The 13783-nt window shown below is 52.9% G+C and overlaps 1 protein-coding gene across 1 annotated transcript; it reads left to right on the forward strand.

The window, feature by feature from the left end:
* The first annotated feature begins 4169 nt into the window (after positions 1-4169).
* Positions 4170-11995, forward strand: LOC106822333 (sialic acid-binding Ig-like lectin 10). The gene is given in 12 exon segments (XM_070498928.1): positions 4170-4555; positions 4635-5018; positions 5159-5443; positions 5755-5802; positions 5932-6195; positions 7808-7855; positions 7986-8243; positions 8326-8610; positions 8896-8989; positions 9128-9152; positions 9155-9244; positions 11200-11995. Coding segments are annotated over 12 exon segments (2085 nt in total). The 5' UTR covers positions 4170-4518; the 3' UTR covers positions 11467-11995.
* The last annotated feature ends 1788 nt before the right edge of the window (positions 11996-13783 follow it).

Genomic DNA, 13783 nt, shown 5'->3' on the forward strand with positions numbered 1-13783 from the left:
GTCTCAACTGGCCTGAAGTGGACAAGGGGTTCTAATTCCTGAAAAACAGCTCACACACCCATTACCCTTGTAATCCAGGCTCCAGGGAGATGTTATCTGTAGAAACCTAGTGGGAGTCAGATAACATATTGCCTAAACAGTACAGTTAACAATGGGTGGTTAAACAGCTAAAAGCTACAATCAGTAATTGCAAAAAGGAACAAAAGCTTTAATTCCTAGCTGCTTGACCATCAATGTCTAACTGTTTTCCAGTTTCAATCCCCTTATTGCTTGGTCATTCCTCATTCTTGAGGGATTCAGGGCAATGACCAATCTAGCTACTTCCTGCTGAATTCGGGCTTAGATCTGGGTTAGAGGAATGAAACTGTTTAGCAGTGATTTGGAAATACTCTCTTGTTCCTGACTTCAGGTTGACATTTAGCATTATCAGAATTTTGTACCTTGCTCAACAGTTTTGGAACAACATCTAAAGGCACATTTTATAATCAACTATCTGACCAGAAGGATAGGAAGTATAGACAACCCAAATTTTAACAGTCCCTGAAAAATAGACCTAATCCCAGTGGGGCCTCCATCAGATCTCCAGGTGGGGGCAGACATCTGGTCTCAGTTCCTGACAGTCTTTTGTTTTGCTGGATATGCATCACAGACCAGAGCAACGGCCTATACCCTGATCTTTCAGTTGTCATTGATGATGGCTACTAGCATAGACTCTGCCTGGGGGTCATCACATTCCTAAGGAACTCAAAGGAACAAAGTTGTCAACTTAGGACAGCTGGGAGAGTCCATAAAATCTACAGAGCATGCATGGATTAGTTAATCAGAGGTTATTTAAAGTTACCATATGGTTTCTTTTCCGTAATATGGCTTCCCTTATGTCAACCTTGTGTTGAGCACGTATCAGAATGGGTGACTGAGGGGCCGGCCCGGTGGTGCAGCGGGTTAAGTGTGCATGTTCCACTTCGGTGGCCCGGGGTTCACCAGTTCGGATCCCAGGTGCAGACATGGCACCACGTGGCAAGCCATGCTGTGGCAGGCATCCCACATATAAAGTGGAGGAAGATGGGCTCAGATGTTAGGTCAGGGCCAGTTTTCCTGAGCAAAAAGAGGAGGATTGGCAGCAATTAGCTCAGGGCTAATCTTCCTTAAAAAAAAAAGCATGTCCCACCAGCATTTCTGTGTGCCAGCCTGTTCTCCCTAATCTCTTAAATTTTCCCCAAATCCTGAATCGGAGAGACAGGTGTGAGAGCACAAGCAGGTCAATCTCGCAGAATAAAGCTGATCTCTTCCCAAAAGATGATGCAGTAATTAATTGGCTATTTATGCACATTGGGCAAGAGAACCCCATTTTGTGTGGTAACATCAGAATTCACCACCCCAAAATGTGTCCCATTGGTTGATTTTTTGTTGTTTTTTGAGGAAGATTAGCCGCGAGCTAACTTCTGCCAATCCTTCCTCTGCTGAGGGAGACTGGCCCTGAGCTGACATCCGTGCCCATCTTCCTCTACTTTATATGTGGGACTCCTGCCACAGCATGGCTTGCCAAGTGGTGCCATGTCCACACCCGGGATCCAAACTGGTGAACCCCATGCCACCAAAGCAGAATGTGCGAACCTAACCACTGTGCCACCAGGCTGGCCCCTGGCTTGATTATTTTTAAGAACTAAAAAACTCCAGAGGAAACTTTGGCCTTTCCTCTAACTGCCTAAAAGAATTTAAGATAGAAAGCCCGTCCCAGGAAGGAACTATCACCATAGAGAACTCTAGGTGGTCAGACAGGAAGGCACCCGGCAAGGCCCATTTTTATCAAAGTTAGATGCCCCAGCAAACATTTGTTTACCAAATATTTGCTTTTCCATCTCCATGTAAATTGCCTTCCTCCCCTTTGAAGTCCCAAACCCCTACCCCCAACATCCTCCTTTGTCTTTAACTGAAGATGGTATTTAAGGTGGTGGCTTTGGCCAGTTTGGTGAGTTACTCAGATTCCCTGGGTTTCTCCCCTGTATAAGTGTTATTAAACTTTGTTTAGGGGCCAGCCCCATGGCCGAGTGGTTGAGTTCACATGCTCTGTTTCAGCGGCCCAGAGTTTCACCAGATCGGATCCTGGGGGTGGACATGGCATTGCTCATCAAGCCACGCTAAGGCGGCTTCCCACATAGCAAAGCCAGAAGGACCTACAACTAGAATATACAACTATGTACTTGGGGAGTTTTGGGGAGAAGGAAAAGAAAAAAAAGATTGTCAAAAGATGTTAGCTCAGGTGCCAATCTAAAAAATTTTTAAAAATTAATTTAATTAAAAAAATAAACTTTGTTTGACTTTCTCCTGTTACTCTGTCTCATGTCAATTTAATTCTTAGATCAGCCAGAAGGACCTAGAAGGTAGAGGAATCGTTCTTCCTCCCCTACAGTTTCAAAGGGATCTCTAACCCTGAGGGTGGCCCACATTCTTATGAGGGGTTGTGGGGCCTCCAGGTGAGCCTGGAGAGCCCCAGGGAGGCAGGCTTGGCACCTTTCAGCCCCAGGATGGCAGAGGGTCCTTCCTCCCTTCTCCAGCGGAGGGGGCAACAGGGAAGAGTGGTGTGGACAGACCCACGGAAGGACCGAGATGTTGCCATTCTCCTGGCTCCCACCCCAATGGGTCCCACAGAGGGGTGGAAATGTTCAAAGGCACAGTGGAGCTGGGCCTAAGCTGGGGGGTGCTCAGTTCTCAGCGCATTCAAGGCAAGCCCCCAGCAGGACGCAGACTTCCACCCCTCCCTCTCCTCTGTGAGCTCAGCAGAGTGGAGGGGGTGATGTCTCTGACTCAAGGACTCCCCTAGGAGACGGGAGGGAACCCAGTGCCCTTGTAGGAAGCCCAGGTTGGGAGGTGGGGATCCAGGGATCAGAATGAAGAGGAAGGGGTATGTTATGGACTGAATGGTGTCTTCTCCCCTCAAAATTCCTATTTTGAAGTCTTAACCCCCAATACCTCAGAATGTGACTATTTTTGGAGGAAGGGTCTTTAAAGAGGTAATTTAGTTAAAATGAGGTCATAGGATGGGGCCTAATCCAATAGGATTGGTGTCCTCATAAGAAGAGGAGATTATAACACAGACACAAACACACAGGGAAGACCATGTGAGGACACGGGGAGGAGACAGTCATCTACAAGCCAAGGGGAGAGAGGCATCAGAGGGAAGCAACCCAGCTGACACCTCCATCTTGGATTTTCAGCCTCCAGAAATGTGAGGAAACACATCTCTGTTGTTGAAGGCCCCCGATCTGTGGCGCTTTGTCGTGGCAGCCAGAACAAGCGAACACAGTGGACGTGAGGACAGGGGCAGCTGGCGTTACCTCCTCCAGGAGACTTCCCTGACTTCACCAGGAAGAAGTGACGCTCCCTCTCCCCCCGGACCATAATGAACACCTGTGGCAGCATGGGGGGAGGGGCGTCTACGAGCACATTGCCAGTGCTTTTCCATTGCTAAGGATCTCCCTTTAACAAACTGGGTCCCCTTGAGGTCAGACACTGTGTCTGACTTCCCTGCGTGTCCCCCGTATGCAGGATGGCGCCTGCCACACACGAGGTCCCAGGACATGGAGGTCAAATGGAAGACCACAGTGTCTCTATGTGTCCAAAACAGAGTCATTTCAAGCCGAGGGGGACAACGTCTGGGGGAGTCTATCCCCCTCACTCCACATCCCCCTCACCTCTGGGTGCAGGTGCTCTTCTCACAATGGGTGTTACAAGTGAGTGTGTCCCACAGTGTGGCGGCAGAAAAAGAAGGGGAACTTGGGAAGTGGACAAAGGTCTTGGGGGTGGGTGTTCCTGGGGGACGGAGGTCAGAGAGCCCACCAGGGAGGATGAAGGGGTCGGATGAGACGAGGCCTAGGGTTGCCAGATCTAGCAGATAAAAATGCAAGGTGTCCAGTTAAATTTGAACTTCAGATACAAAGAACGATTCACTTTTTCAGTATAAGTATGTCCTGTGCAATCTTTGGGATATACTTCTACTGAAAAACTTCTTCATTGTTTATCTGAAGGTCAGCTTTAACTGGGCATCTTGCATCTTATCTGGCAAGACCAGCCCTGCCCCCTCCCTCCCCTGCACCCACCACCATCACCGGGGGCCCCTGTGAGAAGGCCTCACTGGGGACTTTCACTTCCGCTTCCTCAGTGACCCAGGCCCAGCGGGGGTTGCCCCTGCCCTCCACCGGCGCCACAGCCAGGCCCCAGGGCTAGACACACTCCTTCCGCTCCCTCCCCAGAGGTGCCTGGGGAGGGTCCAGCTGAGTGAGCCCAAACACAGGCCGGGCCTCCAGGAAAGACTGAGAGCCCAAGTGGGCGAGATAGGGGTGAGGAGATACGAGAAGAGGAGAGGACCTCCAGTGGGACTCCAATCAGAAGCTCACTTCGTGCATCGGTGCTCCGGGGCTCAGCTTCCGCCCGCCCGCTGTGGCTTCTCCTTCTGCCCCTGAACAGCATCTGCTGAAGGAGCCTGTCTCGGGGCCGGGCCAAGTGCCTCCTAACGCAGAGATGCTCCTGTCGCTGCTCTTAGCCTGGCTGTGGGATGGTGAGTGGGCCCAGGGCCAGGAGGGGCCCGGGTGGAGGCCGGGGCTGGGGACGCAGATTGAGTCTCTGTCTCGCCTTAGGGTCTCGGGCTCAGGCTCCAGGATTCCACCTGCAAGTGCAGGAGTTGGTGACGGTGCAGGAGGGCCTGTGTGTGTCTGTGCCCTGCAGCGTCTCCTACCCCCAATTTGGCTGGACTGACTCTACTCCAGCTCACGGCTACTGGTTCGAAGAGAGGACCCACTCGGGCACTGGTTCTCCTGTGGCCACAAACGACCAGAATCGACAGGTGAAAACGAGGACCCAGGGCCGATTCCAGCTCGTGGGCAGTCCCCAGAACCAGGACTGCTCCCTGGTCATCAGAGATGCACAGAGAGAGGACAGCGCGGCGTACTTCTTTCGGATAGAGAGAGGCATTTATGTGCAATTCAATTTTTTGCAAAACAAATTCTATCTGGAAGTGACAGGTATGGAACTGGCTCCAGGTGGAATGGGGTGGGACCTCTCCTCCCTCCCCAACCCCTGTGTCTAATACTGGGCAGGGGCTGTGGGGCATGGACCATCGGTCACCCCCTGGGGCTAGGGTCATACCCTTTCTCTGTCCCAGCCCTGACACAGAAGCCAGATGTCTACGTCCCCAAGACCCTGGAGCCAGGGCGTCAGGTGGCACTCATCTGTGTGTTTAACCCAGCCTCTGAGGAATGCCTAGTCCCTACTTTCTCCTGGAAGGGGGCTGCCCTCTCCTCCCAAGAGACCAGTCCAAGAACCTCCCGCTTCTCAGTGCTCACCCTCACACCGAGACCCCAGGACCACAACACTGACCTCACCTGTCGAGTGGACTTCTCCCGAAAGGGTGTGAGTGCAGAGAGAACCGTCCGACTGAATGTGGCCTGTGAGTCTGGCCGAGGGCTGTCAGGGTCTGCAGGCAGGTGGGGCAGGCGGGAGAAGGGGAAAGATGCAGCTGGGCAGTGGGCAGCTCTCAGTGGGGCCACAGAGAGGGAGGTGTGGAGTCCTGGGACCCCGCCTCAGGCCAGGGAGCAGAGTGGGGATGCCAACTGGTCCTCCATGCACAAGTGTGTCTTTGGCACTCATTTGTCACTTGTCTTCTCCAAGGGTAGTCACACATTTTTTCTTCCCCGGGGTTCTCTCCAGCTGCGGGGACCCAACGCTCCTCCCCAATGTCAGCTCATAATCTCATTGCAGATGCCCCCAGAAACCTGGTTATCAGCATTTCCCAGGCCAACGCATCAGGTACTGAGAGCCTACTGGGGCAGGGCCAGGCCGGTCCTCTTTGGGGGATGAAAAGGTGTCAGGAGGCCAAGGGAAGCGGTGTTCCTCCCTGCAGCACTTCTCTTGTGCTCTCTCTCTCTCCCCTCACAGCCCTGAAGCCCCAAGGAAATACCCTGTATCTGGAAGCCCAGAAAGGCCAGTTCCTGCGGCTGCTGTGTGCTGCTGACAGCGAGCCCCCCGCCACACTGAGCTGGGCCCGGGACGACCAAGTCCTTTCTTGGTCCCACCCCTCAGGCTCCAGAACGCTGGAGCTGGTGATGCCCAGGGTGAAGCCTGAGGATGCCGGGCGCTACAGCTGCCGAGCGGAGAACGGGCTGGGCTCCCAGAGCCGCAGCCTGCACCTCTCTGTGCAGTGTGAGTGGGACCGACAGGTGCTTGGATTCTGGGAGGGGAGAAGGGTGAGGACGCAGGGGCTTGAGGTAGGGTCCCAGAGCTCTAAAGGGACCTTGAACCCCAGCCCTATGGGACTAAGGATTCAAATTCCAATTCCAACATGGGTTGTTTTTTTTCCCATACCACCAAGCAATTCTCTGTGACACCAGCTGGGTGCCCTACAATTCAACTCAATTCTGATGCTATCTACCTTGAGATTGCATCCGATCCCACGGGGCAAGGGCTCATTCCCACAGGACTGCAACCCTCCCCCACTCCAGACACCAATCTCAAGTCCAGGTTGTTGCCTCTGCTTCTGACCCATTGGCTATAGATCGGAGGTTCCCATGACTCTCTCCTCAGGTGCAATTTATTGCTACAGCAGCTCACAGAACTCAGAAAAACATTTTACTTTCTAGATCAGCAGTTTATTATAAAAAGATATAACTGGTGGCGCAGCGGTTAAGTTCACAAGTTCTGCTTCGGCAGCTCGGGGTTCACCGGTTCGGATCCCGGGTGTGGACATGGCACCGCTCAGCAAGCCATGCTGTGGTAGGCATCCCACATATAAAGTAGAGGAAGATGGGCACGGATGTGAGCTCAGGGCCAGTCTTCCTCAGCAAAAAGAGGAGGATTGACAACAGATGTTAGCTCAGGGCTAATCTTCCTCAAAAAAAAAAAAAAAAGATGTAACTGGGGAACAGCTGGATGATGCACAGGGTGAGGTATGGGGAAAGGGCACAGAGCTTATGTGCCCTTTCCAGGCAAGCCACTCTCCCCGAATCCCTCCGTGTTCACCAACCCGGAAGCTCTCCAAACCCCATCCTTTGGGTTTTTATGGAGGATTCCTTACCTAGGCAGGATTGATTAAATCATTGGCCGTTCATGATTGATTCAAGCCCCTCTCCCCTCCCTAGAGGTAAAGGGGGTAGGAGTGAAGGTTCCAGTCCTCTAATTATGTGGTTGGTTCCCCTGGCAACCAGCCCCCATCCTTACCTGACCTCCAAAAGTTGCCTCATTAATATAAACTCAGGTGTAGTTGAAAGGGGTTTATTATGAATATCAAGACACCATGGGGCCGGCCCCGTGGCTGAGTGGTCAAGTTCGCACGCTCTGCTTCAGTGGCCCAGGCTTTCACTGGTTGGGATCCTGGGCACAGGACCACGCTGAGGCGGTGTCCCACATAGCACAACCAGAGGCACTCACAACTAGAATTTACAACTATGTACTGGGGAACTTTGGGGAGAAGAATAAAAAAAGAAAAGAAAAAATATTGGTGACAGTTGTCAGCTCAGGTGCCAATCTTTAAAAAAAAAAAAAAAGACATCTTTATGGCTTTTATCACTTAGAAAATTCCAAGGGTTTTAGAACTCTGCACCAGGGACGAAGACCAAATATATGTTTTTCTTATAAATCACAACGCCACAGGGACCAGCCTTTCTTCCCCATCTGTTCTCTTGAGAGGTTTGTGTCACTCAGTGGGGACCTCAGTATCCCCTCCCTGCCCCGCCCCCCCATCATCGCCAGGGATGGTTCCTTCTGCCCGAGTGAAGCCTCCGGCTGGTTGAGACCCCATGCTCTGTCTCTGTTGCAGATGCCCCAGAGAACCTGAGAGTGCTGGTCTCCTACGCAAACAGGACAGGTAGGAAAAAGGGACAGAGAGTCAGGGCCTCTGGGTGCCACAATGGGGGCCCAGGCATCTGGAATGTCAGCGTGCCAGTGGGTCCCTGTGCCCTCAGCTGTGCATCTGTCCTGCCTCTTCCCTCCCCTAGTCCTAGAAAGCTTCGGGAATGGCACGTCCCTCCCGGTCCTGGAGGGCCAAAGCCTGCATCTGCTCTGTGTCACCCATAGCAACCCCCCAGCTGGGCTGAGCTGGGCCTGGGGGGGACAGACTCTGAGCCCCTCCCAGTCCTCAGACCCTGGGGTCCTGGAGCTGCCTCAGATCCAAATGGAGCATGAAGGCGAATTCACCTGCCGAGCTCAGAACCAGCTGGGCTCCCAGCACTTCTCTCTGAGTCTCTGTGTGCACTGTGAGTGAGGTGGGGGGGGGGGGCAGCACCTGAGTCCTGGGGAGGGGAGCAGCACCGCTGACCTTCTCATCCCTCCCCACAGACCCGCCACAGCTGCTCAGACCCTCCTGCTCCTGGGAGGACGAGAGTCTGCACTGTGGCTGCTCATCCCGAGCCCAGCCGGCCCCCTCCCTGCGCTGGCGGCTGGGGGAGGGTCTGCTGGAGGGGAACAGCAGCAACGCCTCCTTCACCATCACCTCCAGCTCCTCTGGGCCCTGGGCCAACAGCTCCCTGAGTCTCAGCAAGGGGCTCAGCTCTGGCCTCAGAGTCAGTTGCGAGGCCACGAACGTCCACGGGGCCCAGAGAGCCACTGTCCTGCTGCTGCCAGGTCAAGGGGCCAACTGCATGCCCCCTGGAGGGCGGGGGCTGAGTGGGACAGGAAACAGGGTCCTGTGGTCAGAGCAGGAGCTGGGGATGTATAGGGGGAAATCCACATTGGAAGGCCTGACCCCTGGGCCTGGGGTGCAGCAGGGTTTCCAAGAAGTACTTGGAAAAGAATTGCAGGTCAGGCACCTGGAATGAGAGCTGGAAGCCTGAGGGTCTAGCACGGGTGGGCATGAAGACCCACGTTGATGGGACGGGCTCAGAGACGTCTGACGGTTTCCTCGTGCAGATAAGAAGGGGCTCATCTCCAAAGCATTCTCCCATGGAGTATTTCTGGGAATTGGCGTCACGGCCCTCCTTTTCCTGTGCGTCATCCCCATCATGTGAGTTCAGAGCAGGAGAGCGATGGGGTCTGGGCCCCGGGAACTGGGCTGGTGCCGGGTTACACACCAAGGTGGGCTGGTTTCCTCAGGGTGAAGACTCTGAGGAGGAAATGGACCCCGGCAGGGACTCGGCCCCAGGCAGAGGCTCAGACCCCGGCAGAGGCTCCAACCCAGGCGGAGGCCCGCAGGTTCAGGGCCTCGCGGAGGAGCACCATCCTGGATTACATCAATGTGGTCCCTAACGCTGCTGCCCTGGTGAGTGGCCCGGATGGGATGTGCTGCCCTTTCTTCCCCTCCCCTAAATCCTGCGCCCCATCTCCGATTCCTGCACGCGCTCCTCCCCTTCCCTGTCCCAACCTTCGCCCGAGGGACGTCCAGGTGGAAGAAGCTTGGGCGTGGGATTCAGATCCTGACTCTTGAGACCTCTGCGAAATCGCTCACTCCCTTCGAGCCTCCGTTTCTTCCTCCGCTTCCTTTTGAGAGTTGGTCTGAGGGTTAGAACGCGTCCGCTGGCTCCATAGGTAGCAGCTGTTCCATTATTACCACCATCAATAACTGATATACTAATGATTAACATCCTTGAGAGGCAGGACGTCTAATGATCGAGACGGGATGCTCTGAAGTCATCCTGCCTGGGTTCAATCCTGCTTTTGTTGCTATGTGTTCTTGGACAAGTCATGGAACTTTTCTGTGCCTCAACTTCTTTAAGATAGGGACAATAGTGGTACCTACTAACTAGGATCATTCTAGGTGTTCAATATGCTCATACAGTACCAGTAAAACTTTTAGAATCATACCTGGGACCTAGTAAGCATTCGGTAAATGCTGGATATTTTCAGAAGAGAACATCTGTACGCTGACGACTCCAAAATTTACATGTCCCAGACTCACCCCTGAACTGGAGACTCATATGCAGCTGTCTAGGCAGCATCTCCATTTGGATGTCTAACCAAACCCATGGCTAACTACATCAGTCATGCTTCTCCATCCTCCCCATCTCGGCAAATAGCACTATGTCCGCCCAGCTGCTCAAGCCAAAGCCCTGCAGCCATCTTTCCCTCCTCTCTTCTCTATCACCCCACAATCAACCCATGAGCAAATCTCCTCTACGGTACAGCCAAACCACTTCTCGCCCCACCTCCCCGGTCCATGCACTGACATCTCTCCCCCCGCACGCCCCCGCCACCTGCTGTGTGTCCTCTCTGCTTCCGCTCACCACCACCCCCCACACCCCACTCCCTGCCCCAGTCTACTGCTCTGTACATAATATCCTTTCAAAACCCAAACAGGCAGGGGCCAGCCCCGTGGCCGAGTGGTTAAGTTCGCGAGCTCCGCTTCCCACGGCCCAGGGTTTTGCTGGTTCAGATCCTGGGCACTGACATGGCCCTGCTCGTCAGGCCATGTTGAGGCAGCATCCCACATACCACAACTAGAAGGACCTACAACTATAAATTCACAACTATGTGCTGGGGGCATTTGAGGAGAAAAAAGCCAAAAAAAAAAAAAAAAAGAGGATTGGCAACAGTTGTTAGCTCAGGTGCCAATCTTCAAAAAAAACCAAAGAGCAGGGCCAGCCCAGTGGTGCAGCAGTTAAGCGCACACGTGCTGCTGCAGCGGCCTGGGGTTCACCGGTTCAGATCCCAGGTGGGGACATGGCACTACTTGGCACGCCATGCTGTGGTAGGCGTCCCACGTATAAAGTAGAGGAAGATGGGCATGGATGTTAGGGCCAGTCTTCCTCAGCAAAAAGAGGATTGGCAGCTGTTACCTCAGGGCTAATCTCAGGGCCAATCTTGTGGTGGTCTCTTGTGCGTGACAGCACGTATGTAACTGCACATTGATAAAACTGTAGAGATGGAGCACAGATCCGTAGTGAGGGTGAGGGACGGGAGGTGATAAGAGGGACCATAAAGGGATAGCAAGAGGGAGATCTTTGCGGTGATGGACCAGCTCTGTATCTTGATGGTAGTGGCTGCGCACATCCACCTGTGTAAGTTTGCAAGGGCTGGCATAGCAAAAACCACAGACTGGGTGCCTTAGTGACAGACATTTCTTTATTGTTTGTTCTGCTCCAAGATGGGAGGCAAGCTCAGCGAGAGCAGACTTTTCCTCCCTAACGTAACCCCAGGTCCTCAGTCAGTGTCTGGCGCACGGTAGGTGCTCAAGTGTCTGTTGAATGAATGAAGGAAGGAAGGATGTTTTCCCCTTAGGCTCGGAATCGCAAGGACAAACCAAGCAGTCCTTCCCGGCCCCCACCTCCAGATGCTCACTGCCCGGAGCCCAGGAAGAAGCAGAAGGAGCTGCGTTTTGTTTCCCACGGTGGTCCAGGACCCAAATCAGCCACTCAAGCTCCAGAATCGGAGAACGACCAAAAGGAGCCCCACTATGCTGCCCTCAGCTTCCCAGGCTTCAGACCGTGGGAGCCCCGGGTGCCCAAAGACACCCGCTGGGAGTATGCGGAAGTCAAGTTCCACTGAGGAACTGGGGCTCACATCCGGGCTAGGGAGAAAGGCAGGGCGATGAGGATGAGGGAAAGAGTGCCAAAGCTCTCGCTCTCTTTTTAAAAAATCCCTCCAAGGATGGTTCATCCCATCCCAGACCTGAGCATCTGGCACAGCTCGATGAGTCTCTCTAGAGTGGCCTTCTCGGAATGCACTCTTCTGAGAAGCAAGGAAAAGCTCTTCCTCTGACCTACCGAGGCACCACCCTAGCCGATTACTCACAATCTCACAGCTTCTCAAAGGTGTGAGGGCCTTTAAAGATGTTTAAGCAGTCATCTGTGCGGTCAGCAAGCTAACCTCACAGGTCAAGCCCGGCCCCATGCCTATTTTCGTACTACCCGTGAACTAAAAAACTTTTTACATTTGAAATACTTGGGGGCAGGGGAGGGGAATCAAAAGCAGAAGACTGCTTTGTGACTCGTGGAAAGGATACGAGATTCAAATGTCGGTGTCTGTAAATAAAGTTGTGTTGGAGCCCAGCCGTGCCCATCCTTTATGCACCTACCGTCTGTGGCTCATTTCATACAGGGTTGAGTCACCGGCCTGCAAAGCCTCAGATATTTAGCACCTGGGCTTCACAGGAAAAGTCTGCGGAATCCTAACCTAAAGGAAACTCACCCACTTCTTTCTACAGAAGAGGAAACAGAAGCAGAAGTCCAGAAAGAGTTCAAGAGTAGCCAAGGCAGGGGCTGGCCCGGTGGCGCAGCGGTTAAGTGAGCACGTTCTGCTTCGGCGGCCCGGGGTTCGCCGATTCAGATCCCAGGTGCGGACATGGCATTGCTTGTCAAGCCATGCTGTGACAGGTGTCCCATATATAAAGTGGAGGAAGATGGGCATGGATGTTAGCTCAGGGCCAGTATTCCTCAGCAAAAAGAGGATTGGTGACAGATGTTAGCTCAGGGCTAATCTTCCTCAAAAAAAAAAAAGAAAGAAAGAAAGAAGGAAAAAGAGTAGGGAAAAGAGTAGCCAAGTCAAAAATGACTAGCTATGCGACTAGATGGGAGGTTCCCAAGGGGAGGACCCCCAAGGCAGGGAGACCACACAGAGGGTGGGGGTGAAGGCGGCCTTGGACCCACAAATCCAAGAAAGAGCAAACATGTGGAGGCACATTTGCAAAATGGAAAGAATACCAACTGACAGCGCGCTCTGAGTCAGCCAGCTGGTGAACTGAAAGGGTGAGAGTCTATGTCTCAGGGCGGGACATGTCCCTTCTCCTGCCCCACCTCCTCCTTCCCCAGAGCTCACTTCTGACTGCTTCACAGAAAGCTTTCTCGGGGGACGGTTCCTACTTGTCAGGCAGAAACCGAAGGAGCCTGGAAAAGATGCTGGCTTTTGCATTAAAAAAAAAAAAGTGATAAATTACACAATTGGAAGACAGGAAGAGCTGGGGAAAAAAACGGGTAAAGCAGGTCAGGTAGGGTTTTCTCAGGTCAGAGATGGTCCCTAAGTGGCAGTATAAGATAAAGAGCACCCACCAGGATCACATTGGGAGCCGATATGTCTAGTAAAGAGCATCTCCATTGTGAAGATGTCTGAGACTCAGAGAGGTGAAGTAACTTACCTAAAGCCACCCAGGGGAAACCAGCAGAATTAGGAGTCCCGCCCGTGGCTGTCTGACTCTAAAACCGAAGCTTTCCCCTCTTTTTTGCAATCCCGCCTGATGGGGCGCTCTTGAAAGGACTGAGAACAGCAGGCCAGCACCCGGGGCGCGTGGTTTGCTCCGTGGAGGAACTGAGACGTGAAGACCCCGTCTCTGACCTAAGTCAGAGTCAACAGGATCAAGATGCTACAGAGCAGGGGAAGGGTGCGAAGGGAAGGGGTATCATTTTAAAAGGTGATGACTCAGACTGAGAGGAAAAAGTCAGTAGTGGACATGTTCACATTTTCCAAGAACGTGCAGAGGTGTCTGGCCGGGTGCTGAGGCATCCATCATGTCTGAGCGTGAGAATAGAGCGTGGTCACAGATAACACCCCCTTCAGCTAAACCCTCTCGAGTTCCAGAGCTGTTTGTTTGTGAAAATGTTTATAACACTGACTAAGGCATATTGAGCCCCTAACCCAGGCCCTGTCATTTAATGCTCATATCATCCCCCTTAATATTCACAAAAAGCCTTAAGGGCAATTTTGGCCAAACAGTGGGGAAATCTCCCTTCATCTTGCCAGGCCCTATTTAGCTGGTTCTTTTAATAAGGCTGCAGGAAAAGGTTCAGAACTTTAAGAGAGACAGATGTTAGTCCAGAAGAGTTCAACAGAACCTCTTTTTTTGTGTCTCTGAGGAAGATTGTCGCTGAGC

This window comes from Equus asinus, chromosome 26 (genome assembly GCF_041296235.1).
Source record: "Equus asinus isolate D_3611 breed Donkey chromosome 26, EquAss-T2T_v2, whole genome shotgun sequence".
NCBI classification, from domain to species: Eukaryota; Metazoa; Chordata; class Mammalia; order Perissodactyla; family Equidae; genus Equus; species Equus asinus.